Source organism: Myxine glutinosa, chromosome 12 (genome assembly GCF_964187855.1).
Source record: "Myxine glutinosa chromosome 12, kmMyxGlut1.1, whole genome shotgun sequence".
Classification (NCBI taxonomy): domain Eukaryota; kingdom Metazoa; phylum Chordata; class Myxini; order Myxiniformes; family Myxinidae; genus Myxine; species Myxine glutinosa.
In genome coordinates, this window is record NC_136272.1 from 29380181 (window position 1) to 29397755 (window position 17575).

General features: G+C 47.8%; 1 protein-coding gene across 10 annotated transcripts in view; it reads right to left on the reverse strand.

Moving 5' to 3' along the window:
* The window catches only part of EARS2 (glutamyl-tRNA synthetase 2, mitochondrial), a 39614-nt gene that overhangs the window by 13336 nt on the left and 8703 nt on the right, over positions 1–17575 (reverse strand). For 5 of the 10 annotated variants that reach the window (XM_078766644.1, XM_078766647.1, XM_078766646.1 and 2 more), the window contains exon 11: positions 16071–16189. In XM_078766644.1, the coding sequence (XP_078622770.1) occupies positions 16106–16189 (84 nt within the window). In that variant the 3' untranslated portion in view covers positions 16071–16105. Of the gene's footprint in view, positions 1–14736; positions 16190–17575 lie in introns of those variants that run through there. The other 5 variants (XM_068132881.2, XM_068132882.2, XM_068132883.2 and 2 more) reach the window with 2 other exon arrangements.

A 17575-nucleotide genomic window follows, 5' to 3' on the forward strand; every position in this document is an offset into this window, starting at 1 on the left:
AACAATAGTTACGGTTGCACCCCCATCTCAGCCACACCAGCAGAGTGATTATCTCAACCCTTTGTTACTCCCGCGCGCGGAGCGTAAAGCGGGGTTAAGCAATTGGTTCACTTTGTCTGCCTGTCTGCAGAGTACAAAACCCCAATGATCGAGGAACTACTTCATTTTAATTGATTTTTTAAAATATTTCGAACACTGCACGACATCGATCCGAACACGAGCCTGCGGTTTAGGCAGTACCTCGGCTCTGAATTTGGCAAAGTGGACGGAACATCTTCCCGAGCGTGTATGCGCACAGAGTAAGTTAATCGTTTTACTCTGCCGGGCAGTCAAATTGAAAAACATTCCAAACGGGAATCTTACTGTTTTTCGGGATGTCATACAGGACACAAACAACAGGCACCAAGAACGAATGTAACATGTTAAATAAGGCGGCGTAAAAGACGCTCCGTCAATGGCGGTAGACTTCCAAAAAATAATCATTCTACAGCCTTTAAAACTTTTATTTTAAACCAATTGCATGATATACTTATAAATTAACTACTGGAGTATGTAATTATTCAACAATAAAACATAAATCGACTTGTTGGCACTTCCAAAAACCTCCAGTTTAGCAGTACTTGAACAAAATATTACACCATCTCGACCAATCAAATTTGCTGCCCGCGCTCTCAAGTCTCAACGTTGGGGAATATCGAGATTCAGACAAAATGACGGCTCATAGAAAATATAGATAGTCCTCGGAAACGCAAAGCAAGAGTTGAAAATACACTTCCCATGTCATTTCTTAAGACTGTGTGGGGGTAAGGTGTTCTATGAACTCTCTAGTTTGTTTTGAAAATCATTCGAATATGAGCCTCTGATACTTTGGTTGACACAACTATTTTTTCCAGCTTCAACTTTAACAGCATCATGCAGGCAGAATAAGTTAACTTGTGTGTGTACTACTGTACTACTCGCATCACGTTGAAACCATCAGAGAAAAAAAATTCACTTTGATGCCCGAGGGGAAAACATTCCCATTACCGCCCTGTGGGAAAACATTCCCAGACACCCTTGGGGAAAACAGCATACTTTGGATGCCTGGGTGAAAACGGTATACTTTGATGCCCTGGGAGAAAGAATACTTTGATGCCATAAAACAGGGGGAAAACAGCATACTTTGACACCCTGTGAGAAAACAGTATACTTTGACGCCCTGGGAGAAAGAGCATACTTTGATGCCATATAAACAGGAGAAAACAGTGAAGTGAAATTATACCAAGGTTGAACCCAGGAGAGTTACTCGCTTCAGCCGCTGAAGGGCGTCTATAAAACCTGGGACGTCCGCGACGCCTAGCCACTCCTGTGACATTTACTTTACATGTAGTCTTGAATGGTACGTATATGCTAGACTCGCACATATATACTAGACTCGCTTGCTTTGACTAATATTATCGGACCCCTCTGTATGATACCGAGATCCTGATATCTATTGCATGATTGTATTTTTACAGGATGATGCCAAAGATCTAATTGAGATTAAACCTACCTATGGGACAAAGTTGTGGATCTGGTTGATTTTCACAACACTTAATCTCAATTAAGATCTACGGAAATGGCGGGACACAAGATGATCAACGTACCGATACTCGGCTCCGACCCACAAGCTGAGGAATCGGGCTCGGTGTTCGCTCACTGGCTCAAAACGCTGGAGAACCAGTTCGGCGCCCAGGATGCCGTACCCACCGCTAAAACGAAGCTGTCTGTGCTACAGACCAAAGTCGACCACCAACTTTACAGGAGCATCGCTCGATGTACAACGTACGATGCCGCCGTGGAAGAGCTAAAGCGACTTTACATTAAGAAACGGAGCATGGTGTACAACAGGCATCTGCTCGCCACGCGACGTCAACAGCCAACCGAATCGATCGACCGCTTCGCTCAGGAGCTGCGGCACCTCCTCGCGGACAGTACTCAAGAGGTACGGACATACGAGCAAGTCCAGGACGATCTTGTCCGAGACGCTTTCGTCTCTGGAATCAGCTCTACAGATCTGAGACTCAGGCTCTTGGAGACAGCTGACCTGACGTTCGCGGAGGCCCTACGGTTGGCCAACGTTTACACTGAGGCCCGGAAACAATCCACCGCATATGACCACTCACGGATCGTCGCGGGGGCTTCTCAACTCGTGCGACCGGAGAGGGCTACCGCCGAGGATACGGGTGCGGGCTCGGCTGCGGCCGAGCCCCTGGCCGCTCCCGAGGTGGACTCGGATTCCGGCCTAGCAGCAGCTACAGCAGCCAGGCCCAGGCCTGACCGGAACGTGACGTGTTACTTCTGTGGCAACCGACAGCATCCCAGGTCAGTGTGTCCGGCTCGGGAAGCCATATGCCATTTGTGTTCGACAAAAGGACACTTTGCTAAAGTCTGCAAGAAGGCCGCGCGGGGCACACAAGCACGCGCGACCTTGAATGGGCTTATCGCCGAGCCAGCAGACCGAGCACAGAGCGGGGCGCCTCACCCGGCCTTGATGAGCTGTCCTCCTCCTCCTGGGCCCCTGGCTGCACGCATGTCCTTGGTGAAATACATCGGGCCGCCACAACAAATGGCGCGAACGCGACCGGCCGCGGAGCGACCGACCTTGACCGGCGTTCGAATGCCGTTCTCAAACAAACAAAAAGTTCCGGCTTTGAAAGCTCCTCCTGATGTGCATGCGCATGCGCCATCTGACGGCAGTGAAAGTACAATTGACTGCGATCTTTCGCACGTGACACGAGCGCCATCTGACGGCGGCTCGTACGAACTACACGCTCTTGGATCGGCACGACCAACTATGCGTTTGGCACGGGGGCCCTCCGGAGGCTCCTCAAACGACCGGAAAACTGCAGCCGGTGTGGGATCCACGCGTGAGGCGCGATCTTCTCGCTCGGACGGCGCAATACCTGCAGGATCTTCTGGCCTTGATCAGGCCATTATCCCGCTCTTGGTCGAAGGCATTTTTGCACGGGCCCTAGTCGACACAGGATCTACGGATAGTTTCATCGATCAGCGGCTGGTGCGTCAACATGGTTGGCCGGTCATCGGGACTACACGACGGATCTTCATGGCCTCCCAGGGACTTCGGCTCAGCACGAAGGGGGAATGTCGATTGAAACTTGTGATAAAGGGACGCATGTTTTCCGATGTACATCTCATGGTCTTGCCTGCCTTATGTGCTGACATCCTGTTAGGACACGATTTCCTTAAGCGACATGGACGTTTGGAAATTGAATTCGGTGGGACGGACACGCTTGCTGTGTGTGCACTCGCGAAAATGGAAATTGAGCCTCTTTTGCTGTTCCCCAACCTGACCACTGACTGCGCTCCTGTAGCGGTAAAATCGCGGCGCTACTCACGAGCGGACGCGCAATTCATTGCGGAAGAAACGGCCCAACTCTTAAAGGATGGTGTTATCGAACCTAGCCGGTCGCCGTGGCGGGCCCAGGTCTTAGTGGTGCGAAGTGAGGCCCATCGCCGGCGCATGGTAATCGACTACTCACAGACGGTTAATCGCTTTACACAGCTGGACGCCTACCCCTTACCGGGGATGGACGCGCTAGTATGACTGGTGGCCCAGTACTCCGTCTACAGCACTCTCGATCTGCGTCGTGCGGATCATCAGATCCCCATCTCTAGGGCTGATCGCATCTACACCGCCTTTGAATCGGGTCAAAGGTTATACCAGTTCACCTGATTACCTTTTGGGGTAACGAACGGGGTCTCCTGTTTTCAGAGGGCTATGGACGACCTCGTTACCAAGGAGACCTTGACAGATGTCTTTGTCTATCTGGACAATCTTACGGTTTGTGGCTATGACCAGGGGCATCACGATGCTAATTTGAAGCGCTTCCTCGAGGTCGCGCATAGGTATCGCCTAACCATGAATGAGGCTAAGTGTCGTTACTCAACGCACGATAGATCTTCTGGGGTACACCGTGACCCATGGCTCTGTCTCTCCGGATAAGGAGCGTCTGCGACCTTTGCTCGATATGGCCCCGCCCGGCGATCGAGCTTCGCTGAAGCGTGCTCTCGGGCTGTTCGCCCACTATTCGAAGTGGGTGCAAAATTTCTCCGCGAAGATCCGCCCCCTCGTGGCCTGCGACACGTTCCCCATGAACCCGGCCATCTTGGCGGCCTTAAGGCCGACATCGCTGGCGCCGCTGTGGCGACAATCGACGAGAGCGAATCTTTCGTCGTAGAAAGTGATGCCTCGGATCATGCGATAGCGGCGACTCTCTCCCAGAGGGGGTGCCCTGTGGCTTTCTTTTCGCGGACTCTCACCTCCGCTGAGCGGAGGCATTCGTCTGTTGAAAAGGAAGCGTACGCGATTGTCGAGTCGATTCGGCGATGGCGACCGTACTAACTCGAGCGATGCTTCCAAATCATCACGGACCAACAAAGCGTTGCGTTCATGTACGACACCTTACATGCTCAACGTATTAAGAATGAGAAAATCACTCGCTGGCGTATCGAACTCGCCGACTTCTGCTGCACCATCAAATACCACCCGGGGAAGGATAACCTGGTCGCCGACGCCTTATCGAGGCCGGCTACGTGCACGGGGATCATAACTTTGGAGGGGCTGCGTACTTTGCACGACACTATGTGTCATCCAGGGGTGACGCATTTCGCTCATTTTGTGCGTAGTGGTAATCTGCCGTACTCGATTGAGGACATCCGCCGGATCTGCCGTGACTGCGCTATATGTGCGGAACTCAAACCGCGTTTTTACAACCCTCCCATGGGGACGCTGGTTAGGGCTACTAGACTGTGGGAGAGATTGGCAATGGATTTCAAAGGACCGCTGCCGGTGTCGAGCAACTCTCGTTATCTGCTCACTATCGTTGATGAGTACTCGCGATTCCCCTTTGTTTACACGTGCGGGGATATGACGGCTGCCATGGTCATACGGTGCCTGCAGAATTTGTTTTCTATGTTTGGGTATCCGGCCTACGTGCATACCGATCGGGGTGCGGTGTTCCTGTCGCAGGAGGTGAGAGGTTATTTGCTCCAAAATAATGTTGCTTCGAGTTACACCACACCGTACAGACCCCAGGCGAATGGGCAGATCGAACGCTTCAATGGGATTATATGGAGGGCCGTCATGCTAAGCCTCCAGACCCTCGGCCGGGGTCTCGATAAATGGGCTTGGTCGCTACCTGCGGCTCTGAACTCGATCCGGGCTCTCCTATGTACGGCCATCAACCAGACTCCTCACGAACGACTGTTCCACCACCCGAGAAGCTCGGGTAGTATCCGATCTTTACCCAGCTGGCTCGCTGAGCCGGGGCCGGCTTATCTCAAATGAGCGGTGCGCACGAGCAAGTACGACCCCTTTGTGGATAAGGTGCAGGTACTCCAGGCTAATCCCGAGCATTCTCGTGTGCTGACGGCAGATGGACGCGAGTCCACTGTCTCCGTACGCCATCTCGCCCCTTGTGGGGTCATCGACCTTTATAGGGATATCGACTAACCGATCTACGAGTCTATGGACTCTACCGAAGCTTCCTCTATGGAACCTTTGCCGTCACCTCTGTCGTCACCTACACCCCTGCCTGAAGGCTCTGAGGTGCCCCCTCCGACACCTGCCTCCAGCGGCTACTCCGACGGGGACTCCGGGCTTGGGGATGCCGTACCCGGTAGTTTCCGGACGCGGGCTGGCAGGGTAGTTCGCCACCCCGACCGCTACGGGTGGACCGACTGACATGGAATGATGTACCCCCAATCAATTAATGCTGACGCACGCTTGCGATCTGCCTAGCGGCAGTATAGTTCTAACGGCGGGGAGAATGTAGTGAAATTATACCAAGGTTGAACCCAGGAGAGTTACTCGCTTCAGCCGCTGAAGGGTGTCTATAAAACCTGGGACATCCGCGACGCCTAGCCACTCCTGTGACATTTACTTTACATGTAGTCTTGAATGGTACATATATGCTAGACTCGCACATATATACTAGACTCGCTTGCTTTGACTAATATTATCGGACCCCTCTGTATGACACCGAAATCCTGATATCTATTGCATGATTGTATTTTTACAGGATGATGCCAAAGATCTAATTGAGATTAAACCTACCTTGAATGGTACGTACATGCTAGACTCGCACATATATACTAGACTCGCTTGCTTTGACTAATACTAGGGCATGCCCGTACTATATCTATATCTAAAATTATATCCCCCCCCTCTATTTACATGAAATGGTTTGGTCCAAAGCGAACGGCTTGCGAGTACGGTGACAATCCCCCCCTCTATTTACATGAAATGGTTTGGTCCAAAGCGAACGGCTTCGGAGTTTGGTAAAGAAATCGCCATAGCGTGCCCAAACGCGCAGGAAAGCGAAAGAATCGCAAATTTAAGGAAATGCCCGTACTTCCGTAAGGAAGAGAAAAGAAATGAAAAGGAAAAACATTCCAAACCGCGAGGGAAAACAACACGGCACGTCGACACAACAACGTGTCCTGTGATTGGCCGTACGTCGCTGCCAGTAGCTGCCCCCAAAAAAAAGCTTTCACCGTCCGGCGACTGAATTTAAGGGGAAAAATAAAACGCTCTTCGCTTAAAACAACGCCCTTCGCTCTGACTGAATTGGGACAATGTTTTTATGTTTTTAATTGAATTACTATCCGTAATGGCGCACGCTCTCACGGGAGCTCCGGAAGGTCGTATATCGCAGTTACGATGAATCGCAAATTAGTTTTTATTAGTTTTAAAACATAGTTTAACGCCAACATAGCGCCAACATAGTTTGCAAACGTGAAATAAATGAATACGCTCTCAAATGTGCCGTCCGAGGCAGAGTCTGTTCGCCACGTTCGGCACACGTGATAGCTCGCTGCTCTCTGATTGGTTGAATCGTTTTTTGGACATAGCTCGGTAACTGCTTGTCCGATTAATTTCAAACCTTGAAAAGGCACATCCTCGGGTCCCCAGCAATATACCTGGCAAGTTTCAAGTATATCGGACCGGTAGTTGTCGAGAAACAGCGGTCACAGACAAACATACATACAAACATACAAACATACAAACATACAAACATACACACAGAGATTGCTGGAATTATAGATAGATTATCGGACCCCTCTGTATGATACCGAGATCCTGATATCTATTGCATGATTGTATTTTTACAGGATGATGCCAAAGATCTAATTGAGATTAAACCTACCTATGGGACAAAGTTGTGGATCTGGTTGATTTTCACAACAAACAGCATACTTTGATGCCCTGGGGGAAAGAGAATACTTTGATGCTATATAAACAGGGGAAAACAGCGCACTTTGACACCCTGGGAGAAAGAGCATACTTTTATGCCATATATAAACAGGGGAAAACAGCATACTTTGACGCCCTGGGGGAAAGAGAATACTTTGATGCCATATAAACAGGGGAAAACAGTGTACTTTGACACCCTGGGAGAAAGAGCATACTTTGATGCCACATAAACAGTGGAAAACAGCATACTTTGACGCCCTGGGGGAAAACAGCATACTTTGACACCCTGGGGGAAAACAGCATACTTTGATGCCCTGGGGGAAAACAGCATACTTTGATGCCCTGGGTGAAAACAGCATACTTTGACGCCCTGGGTGAAGACAGCATACTTTGGATGCCCTGGGTGAAAACAGCATACTTTGGATGCCATGGGTGAAAACACCATACTTTGGATGCCCTGGGTGAAAGCAGTATACTTTCATGCCCTGGGAGAAAGAGCATACTTTGATGCCATATAAACAGGGGAAAACAGCATACTTTGATGCCCTGGATGAAAACAGCATACTTTGATGCCCTGGATGAAAACAGCATACTTTTGATGCCCTGGGTGAAAACAGTATACTTTGGATACCCTGGGTGAAAACAGTATACTTTGAATGCCCTGGGTGAAAACAGCATACTTTGAAGCCCTGGGTGAAAACAGCATACTTTGGATGCCCTGGGTGAAAACAGTATACTTTGATGCCCTGGGTGAAAACAGTATACTTTGATGCCCTGGGTGAAAAAGTATACTTTGACACCCTGGGTGAAAAAAGTATACTTTGACACCCTGGGTGAAACAGCATACTTTGGATGCCCTGGGTGAAAACAGCATACTTTGGATGCCCTGGGTGAAAACAGTATACTTTGATGCCCTGGGTGAAAATAGCATACTTTGGCTGCCCTAGGTGAAAACAGCATACTTTGGATGCCCTGGGTGAAAACAGTATACTTTGATGCCCTGGGTGAAAACAGTATACTTTGATGCCCTGGGTGAAAACAGCATACTTTGGATGCCCTGGGTGAAGACAGCATACTTTGGATGCCCTGGGTGAAAACAGCATACTTTGGATGCCGTTGGTGAAAACACCATACTTTGGATGCCCTGGGTGAAAACAGTATACTTTGAAGCCCTGGGTGAAAACAGCATACTTTTATGCCCTAGGGGAAAACAGCATACTTTTATGCCCTAGGGGAAAACAGCATTGTTTGACACCCTGGGGAAAAACAGCACAGTCCGACGCCCTGGGGAAAAACAGCACAGTCTGACGCCCTGGGGCAAAACAGCACAGTCTGACGCCCTGGGGCAAAACAGCACAGTCTGACGCCCTGGGGAAAAAACAGCATTGTTTGACGCCCTGGGGGAAAACAGCATATTTTGACGCCCTGGGGAAAAACAGCATATTTTGATGCCCTAAGGGAAAACAGCATACTTTGATGCCCTGGGGAAAACAGCATACTTTGATGCCCTAGGGGAAAACAGCATACTTTGATGCCCTGGGGGAAAACAGCATACTTTGATTCCCTGGGGGAAAACAGCATACTTTGACGCCCTGGGGGAAAAGAGCATACTTTCGATGCCCTGGGTGAAAACAGTATACTTTGATGCCCTGGGTGAAAAGAGTATACTTTGATGCCCTGGGTGAAAATAGCATACTTTGGATGCCCTAGGTGAAAACAGCATAATTTGAATGCCCTGGGTGAAAACAGTATACATTGATGCCCTGGGTGAAAACAGCATACTTTGGATGCCCTGGTTGAAAACAGCATACTTTGGATGCCCTGGGTGAAGACAGCATACTTTGGATGCCCTGGGTGAAAACAGCATACTTTGGATGCCCTGGGTGAAAACAGTATACTTTCATGCCCTGGGAGAAAGAGCATACTTTGATGCCATATAAACAGGGGAAAACAGCATACTTTGAAGCCCTGGGTGAAAACAGCATACTTTTGATGCCCTGGGTGAAAACAGTATACTTTGGATACCCTGGGTGAAAACAGTATACTTTGGATGCCCTGGGTGAAAACAGCATACTTTGAAGCCCTGGGTGAAAACAGCATACTTTGGATGCCCTGGGTGAAAACAGTATACGTTGATGCCCTGGGTGAAAACAGTATACTTTGATGCCCTGGGTGAAAACAGTATACTTTGATGCCCTGGATGAAAAAAGTATACTTTGACACCCTGGGTGAAAAAAGTATACTTTGACACCCTGGGTGAAACAGCATACTTTGATGCCCTGGGTGAAAATAGCATACTTTGGATGCCCTAGGTGAAAACAGCATACTTTGGATGCCCTGGGTGAAAACAGTATACTTTGATGCCCTGGGTGAAAACAGTATACTTTGATGCCCTGGGTGAAAGCAGCATACTTTGGATGCCCTGGGTGAAGACAGCAAACTTTGGATGCCCTGGGTGAAAACAGCATACTTTGGATGCCGTGGGTGAAAACACCATACTTTGGATGCCCTGGGTGAAAACAGTATACTTTGAAGCCCTGGGTGAAAACAGCATACTTTGATGCCCTAGGGGAAAACAGCATACTTTTATGCCCTAGGGGAAAACAGCATTGTTTGACACCCTGGGGAAAAACGGCACAGTCTGACGCCCTGGGGTAAAACAGCACAGTCTGACGCCCTGGGGAAAAACAGCATATTTTGACGCCCTGGGGAAAAACAGCATATTTTGATGCCCTAAGGGAAAACAGCATACTTTGATGCCCTAAGGGGAAACAGCATACTTTGACGCCCTGGTGGAAAACAGCATATTTTGATGCCCTGGTGGAAAACAGCATATTTTGATGCCCTGGGGAAAACAGCATACTTTGATGCCCGAGGGGAAAACAGCATATTTTGATGCCCTGGTGGAAAACAGCATAGTATGACGCCCTGGTGGAAAACAGCATAGTATGACGCACTGGGGGAAAAACAGCATATTTTGATGCCCTGGTGGAAAACAGCATATTTTGATGCCCTGGTGGAAAACAGCATACTTTGATGCCCTGGTGAGAAACAGCATACTTTGATGCCCTGATGGAAAACAGCATATTTTGATGCCCTGGTGAGAAACAGCATACTTTGATGCCCTGGTGGAAAACAGCATACTTTGATGCCCTGGGGAAAAACAGCATAGTCTGACGCCCTGGTGAAAAACTGCATATTTTGACGCCCTGGTGGAAAACAGCATATTTTGATGCCCTGGTGGAAAACAGCATATTTTGATGCCCTGGTGGAAAACAGCATATTTTGATGCCCTGGTAGAAAACAGCATACTTTGATGCCCAGGTAGAAAACAGCATACTTTGATGCCCTGGGGAAAAACAGCATATTTCGATGCCCTGGTGGAAAACAGCATATTTTGATGCCCTGGTGGAAAACAGCATGTTTTGATGCCCTGGTGGAAAACAGCATATTTTGATGCCCTGGTGGAAAACAGCATATTTTGATGCCCTGGTGGAAAACAGCATACTTTGATGCCCTGGGGAAAAACAGCATAGTCTGATGCCCTGGTGGAAAACAGCATATTTTGATGCCCTGGTGGAAAACAGCATAGTTTGATGCCCTGGGGAAAAACAGCATAGTCTGATGCCCTGGTGGAAAACAGCATACTTTGATGCCCTGGGGAAAAACAGCATAGTCTGATGCCCTGGTGGAAAACAGCATATTTTGATGCCCTGGTGGAAAACAGCATAGTTTGACGCCCTGGGGGAAAACAGCATATTTTGATGCCCTGGTGGAAAACAGCATAGTTTGACGCCCTGGTGGAAAACAGCATACTTTGATGCCCTGGTGGAAAACAGCATATTTTGATGGTCTCTAAACACATACTTTGATGCTCTCGGAGAAAACATTCAATACGACACCTTAGCGGAAAGATAATTCCTATGTAATGCCTATGTCTGACCGTCTGTCACAGCTGAAAGCATACATAAACACAGGACAACCTCACTCTAAGGGATCTTTTTTACAGAAAATTTTCTAACCTACACGAATACACAGACCACGCTAATTTAACATACTAGGCAATTCCTGCCCACCTCAAATGAAACAATACCTTCAGAGAATTGGGTGACGTTTGGGTAGAAGGGGGACGGAAGGGAATTAAGACTATTCCTTAATTAAAGAACAATTCTACTAATCTCATTCCAATAACATCCTCCTTTCGGTTTTGCTAATTGTGAGGTTTTGTTATTTTGTCCGACAGAACCACGTGGATTATGCTACGAGTAGGGCAAATGATTGGAGCTGAGAATTGTTCAGAGGTAGTGAGCTTTGAACTGTCTCTTCTGGGTTTGATTCCTGGACCCGACCATAAAATATCACCCTGGTGTTTTATCAATGAGTATATTTCGGGAAGAGTATATCTCTCAATCAATGAGGGAGGAGGAGGGGAGGGGGAGGAGGAGGAGGAGGAGGAGGAGGAGGAGGAGGAGGCCCTAAGGGGGTGAGGGGAGGAAGAGGGGAGGAAGAGGAAGAGGAGGAGGAGGAGGAAGAGGAAGAGGAGGGGAGGAAGGAAGAGGGGAGGAAGAGGAAGAGGAGGAGGAGGAGGGGGAGGGGAGGGGTGACACAATCACCCTACAGGCAATGTGCTAGTCTGTCTAAAAACAGGCGAGCAGGTGTCTTTTGTAGAAAAACAATACCTGCTGGTGCGTAGGCGAGATACGGGGGCACCTCCGGGACACAAAGGTGATCCTGGGGGAGGCGGCTGTTTCACAGCACCAATTGGTTGTCTGCGACATAAGGGAGAAAGGTGTGAGGAGAGCTCGGCAGGTGAAGTACCAACTGAGAATGAAGGTGTGGAGCTTGAAAGAGGTGACAGTAAGGGAGGGATTAAAAGAGAGGCTGAGTAGGGTAGAGGATGATGTGATTGAGCTTGAAAGTGGTTGGATGTCAATGAAAGATAGTCTGTTGGGAGCAGTTGGTGAGGTATGTGGATGGATAAAAGGACCACCGAGGCACTCGGAAACATGGTGGGGGGATGATGAAGTTGGAAAGAAGATTGACGAGAAGAGGAAGCAGTTCAAGGAGTGGCAGAAGGCGAAGGGTATGGGGGCAGAAAAGGCAGAGCATGAAAGTTATAAGGCAGCCAAGAAGGCTGCAAAGAAAGAGGTAGCAAAGGCACAGGAGGCATGTAGGAAAATGTTCGGAGAACGCTTGGATTTGGAAGAGGGTCAGAGAGCGGTATTCAGGATTGCAAAGCAGATAGCGAAAGAGAGGTGTGATGTGATGGGGGTGAGTTGCTTGAAGGATGAAGTGGGACAAATCGTTGTGGACCCAGATGGAATGAAAGGAAGATGGAAAAGATATATGGAAATACTGTTGAATACAGAGAATGAATGGGATGGCAACATAGAGAGTAACCCAGTTTTAGGACCGGCAGAGAAGATAACCGAGAAGGAAGTTGAGGAAGCGATAAAAGCAATGAAGAGTAGAAAAGCTGGAGGGCCCATGGGAGTTGTGGGAGATATGTTGAAGGCAGCGGGAAATTGGGGTGTGAAGAGAATGACAGAGATCTGCAATCTGGTGGTGAAAGAAGGCCGCATTCCAGTGGATTGGGAACTGAGTACCCTCGTCCCTCTATACAAGGGGAAAGCTGACCCTCTGGACTGTGGCTCGTATCGAGCAATAAAGTTATTGGAGCATGGAATGAAGGTATTGGAAAGGGTGTTGGAGAGGAGGATAAGGAAGAAAGTGAAGACTGACGAAATGCAGTTTGGATTTATGCCAGGAAGAGGAACGACAGACGCGCTTTTTATTGTGAGGCAGTTGCAGGAGAAGTCCATGGAGAAGAGGAGGAAGTTGTGTCTTGGGTTTTATTTGTTGATCTGGAGAAAGCATTCGATAGGGTTCCACGTGAAATAGTGACATGGGCATTGAGGAAGTTAGGAGTGGAGGAATGGTTGATCAGAGTAGTGATGGCAATGTACAAAAGAGCGCGCACAGCTGTAAGGACGAAGGACGGGAACAGTGGTGAGTTTGAGGTGAAGGTGGGAGTGCATCAGGGGTCGGTACTAAGTCCACTACTATTTGTAGCTGTGATGGAGGTGCTGGCTCGGAACGTAAAGGAGGGTTTACCGTGGGAGTTGCTGAATGCAGATGATCTGGTGTTGATTGCAGAAAGTTTGGATGGACTGAAGGAGAAGATGATAAAGTGGAAGGAATGTAGAGACAAAAGGTCTGAAGGTGAATATCAGAAAAACGAAGGTGATGGCAAGTGGTAAAGCATGTGGTGAGGTGGAAAGAACTGGGAAGTGGCCGTGTGCTGTGTGCAGGAAGGGTGTCGGAGTGAATTCCATTCAATGTACAATGTTCGCTGAGTGGGTTCATCAAAAATGTAGTGGTTTGAGAGGGTCATTAACCAGTGTGGCAGCTACATTGAAGTGTAAGGTGTGCACAGAGGGAGCTGCAGATGGAGGAAATGTTGAGTTGGATCTTGGAGACGGCATGAAGCTGGAAGGTGTGAAAACATTTTGTTACCTAGGAGACATGCTGAATGGAGAAGGTGGATCAGACTCGGCAATGGTTGCTCGAGTGAGATGTGCATGGAAGAAGTTTCGGGAACTGAGTGGCGTGCTGACGAGGAGGGGAGTGTCGTTGAAGCTGAAGGGAAAGGTGTATGCTGCATGTGTGAGAAGTGTTATGATTTATGGGAGCGAGACATGGGTAATGAACGTAGAGCAGCAACGAAGGCTGGAAAGGGTGGAAATGCGAATGGTTCGGTGGATGTGTGGAGTGTCGTTGAGAGAGAGGAAGACAAATGATGAATTGCGAAAGATGATGGGAATAGAGCCTGTGATTGATGCTGTGAAGAGAAACCGTTTGAGATGGTTTGGTCACGTGTTGAGGAAGGATGAAAGTGACTGGTTGAGAAGAGTGATGGAAATGAATGTAGAAGGAAATAGAGGACGGGAAGACCGAGAAAGACTTGGCTAAAGATGGTCGAAGAAGAAATGCGGGCAAGGGGGTTAACAAGGAGAGATGCAGAAAATAGGGCAAAATGGAGAAGATTGTTATGGGGACCGCAAGGCTAACCCCTGCTCTTGCAGGTAAAATGGCCTTAAAATGCCTGTTGTTGTTGTTGTTGTTTTATCAATGAGTGCGCCATCCTTCGGAGGGACATGAAGCTCAGTGTCCCATCTACCGGCATTTGAGGGTAGACGTGAGAGATTTCATGATGCCTTTCACAAGAGTTTGCCATGGCATGCCGGCACCCTGTTCAACCTCCAAATTCCTGCCCGACCACTGGGAAAGGCAATGGCAAACAACCACGTGTATTGCTTGCCAAGAAACTGATCCGCCAGCACTGATGCTCCAAAGTCTAAAGAGTATGGACTAGTCATCATGGTTGGTGATTATCACACTGTCGAAGGCAATCATATAGCTCTTTCTAAAATATGGCATCAAATTTGGCCGAGCAACAATTACGAAGACCGTTTTCAATAAAGTCTGCAATTTCACAATGACAATATTTCAAATTTATTTTCAAAAGTATTTTTCTTACAAATGATAAAAACAAAGCCTGAGCAAGGTGCCCCCTTATAGTTGGACATGGGAATGTTTTTCCTCAAGCCCTCGTTTGGACAAAACCAAAATCAGTTTCATCAAAACAAGCAGTAAATATAATACATTTGCACTGCCAGACTGGTAAAAATTTATTCTTCTTCTTTACAAGCCTCATAGAAGAGTGACCATGATTGATAAGAGATGAGACTAACAAGCAAAATAAAGACAAAACAAGCCACCACTGATGAGTGGTAGTCAAATATTTTCGTTCCCACATTCTACAAATAAAATTAAAGTAGAAAATCACAAATAGAAGAAGAAGCATTAAATGAAAAACATTTCATTCCTCGTTGTTCTTCGTAGTCGAAGATGGTCGTTTACATCAGACATGAACAATCTGGGGACGTGCATTTGTTTATTGTGGAGGAGCAGTTGCCCGCACATCATCCACACTTAGGTGACAAACGGTGTAACCCGGGGTCAAGGGATATGCGAGAAGACCACTTTCTACCCGCAGTTTAGGCAGGAATTAGTCAATGGTTCAGCGTGCCGCCGATAATTGTCAATACTTCACAAAAGACACCGTGGGATCTTTAACATCAACCAGCGATCAGTGTTGGCAGACGGGTCCTCAGGTAGAATCATATAAACAGAACAGTAAAGATGGGGGTGTGGGGGGGTGTGGGGGGGGGTTAAAGTAAAATAAGTTAAACAGCACAAAAGGTGGTAATTATGGAGGTGAGGAGGGGGTGAGTACATTCAGATGATGAGGGGTGGGGTAGGGGGTGAGTATATTCCAGTGAGGGAGAAGGCCACAAAAATTCAACATTATACGCCAGCCCCAACACAATGTCCCAGGTGATGAGAATGCGGTTGTTCAAAGCAGGGAAATCTCTCCTTTCCATAAAAGGTGTTAAGAGTTCAATTGTAGCACAGATAAACATCACACTCTGACCTAAAGGCTAAAACACACTATATCCAGGCAATGGTGGGACTTCATGGAGGTACCCGCAATGTTGCAAGAGGACGACATACTGCTCTATTGTCACTGAATGTTTGACAAATTAGTTTCTTGATCCGCAGAACTTTTACTGACCGAATAAAAAGTTCACACTCAAGAGAGACAGCTCGTCAGGACGATAATCAAAATGGCGACTTACACAAAATGAGTGACCAAAAAAACACCAAAATAAAAGTAGATAAATATAATTCATTTATTCAGGTTTGTCATTGTGGCCATTTGCATGGAGGTGGTTTACTCGTGCAATTCATTCTGTTGCAAGAAACACACCTGATCAGTTTCATAGGAAAGCCTCTGGGTCAGCATCACCTTGAGGCCGCTTCTCGTATCCTAGACAGTCCTTCACGTTCCCCGAGCATCACTAGAATGTCTGCAACACTGGGCCCGTCCTGCATAGAGTGTATAGATGAGGGAGGAGGAGGAGGGGGGCGGGGGAGCTAGGTACATTGCTTAAACGACAAACACAATTAATAACTCGTTCTTGAAAACTCACAACAAACCCGACAAAACAGCATTTTGTAGATAATAGCAAAGTAGAAACTCTGCAATGAATGCGCTCAGGAACATATTTTTAGAAATCATGACAGAAATATCGAAAATGAAGACCATGGGTCCTGAAGCTCACCTGTATCAAGAGCAACAGTCACTCAAACCCCCACAGACCCGGATACTTTTTATGCCGTGAACAATCATTGGTGCATCGTGGGTGATGAAGGTTATGGGCAAGTTTCATCAAAATAGTGTGTGTAGTTTTGGAGAAAAGAGCAAATATCTATTTTGGGGGGTCGATTCTCCCCCTCCCCCGTATATCCTGCAATGCACGCAGATTTTGATGCGATCAATACAACTCTGTTAGAGATCAGATATGCAGCTTGGGGCCAATTTTCATCAAAGTCGTGTGCATAGTTTCGGGGGAAGAGAGCAAACACCTATTTTGGGGAGTCAAATCCCCTCTCCCCACCCCCACCGTAGACCTCCTTAATGAGTGCAGATTTTGATGCGGTCGATACACCTTTGGTAGGCATCATATATGAAGCTTGTGGTCAAGTTTCATCAAAGTCGTGTGCATAGTTTCGGAGAAGAGAGCAAATACCTATTTTAGGGGGTCAAACTCCCCTCCCCGTATACCCTCTAATGAGCGCAGATTTTGATGTGGTCAATACACCTTTGTTAGGCATCAGATATGAAACTTTTGGCCAAATTTCATTAAAATCATGTGCGTAGTTTTGGAGAAGAGAGCAAATACCTATTTCGGGGCGTCAACCACTCTCCCCGAACGTAGACCCCCATAATGAGTGCAGATTTTGATGTGGTCAATACACCTTCGTTGGGCATCAGACATGAAGCTTTTGGCCAAGTTTCATCGAAGTCGTGTGTTTGGTTCAAGCGATAATGACTGAAGTGTTAATGGACTCAGTGACTGATTGGCAGACGCTTACGGACAATGTTCAATCGAAATAAGCTCACCGGACTAAAGTCCAGGTGAGCTAAAAAAAACCAAAAAAAAAAACCTTGAGGCCATTTTTCCCCGCAGAGCGGGGGTTGGCCTTTTTTGGGCACCGTGGTCCCCTTTTTGAAGCAATGTTTTATGGCCAGATGCCCTTCCTGCCGCCAACCCTGTTAGTCGCCTCTTGCGACACACAGGGAATTACCAGTGAACTGGTACTCAATTTGCCAACCTCGGAAGGATGACAGGCTGAGTCAACCCCCCTGGCATTAATTCAGCGATTGACCGGGATTCGAACCCAGGATCCTAGGATCCCAAGCCAGCACCC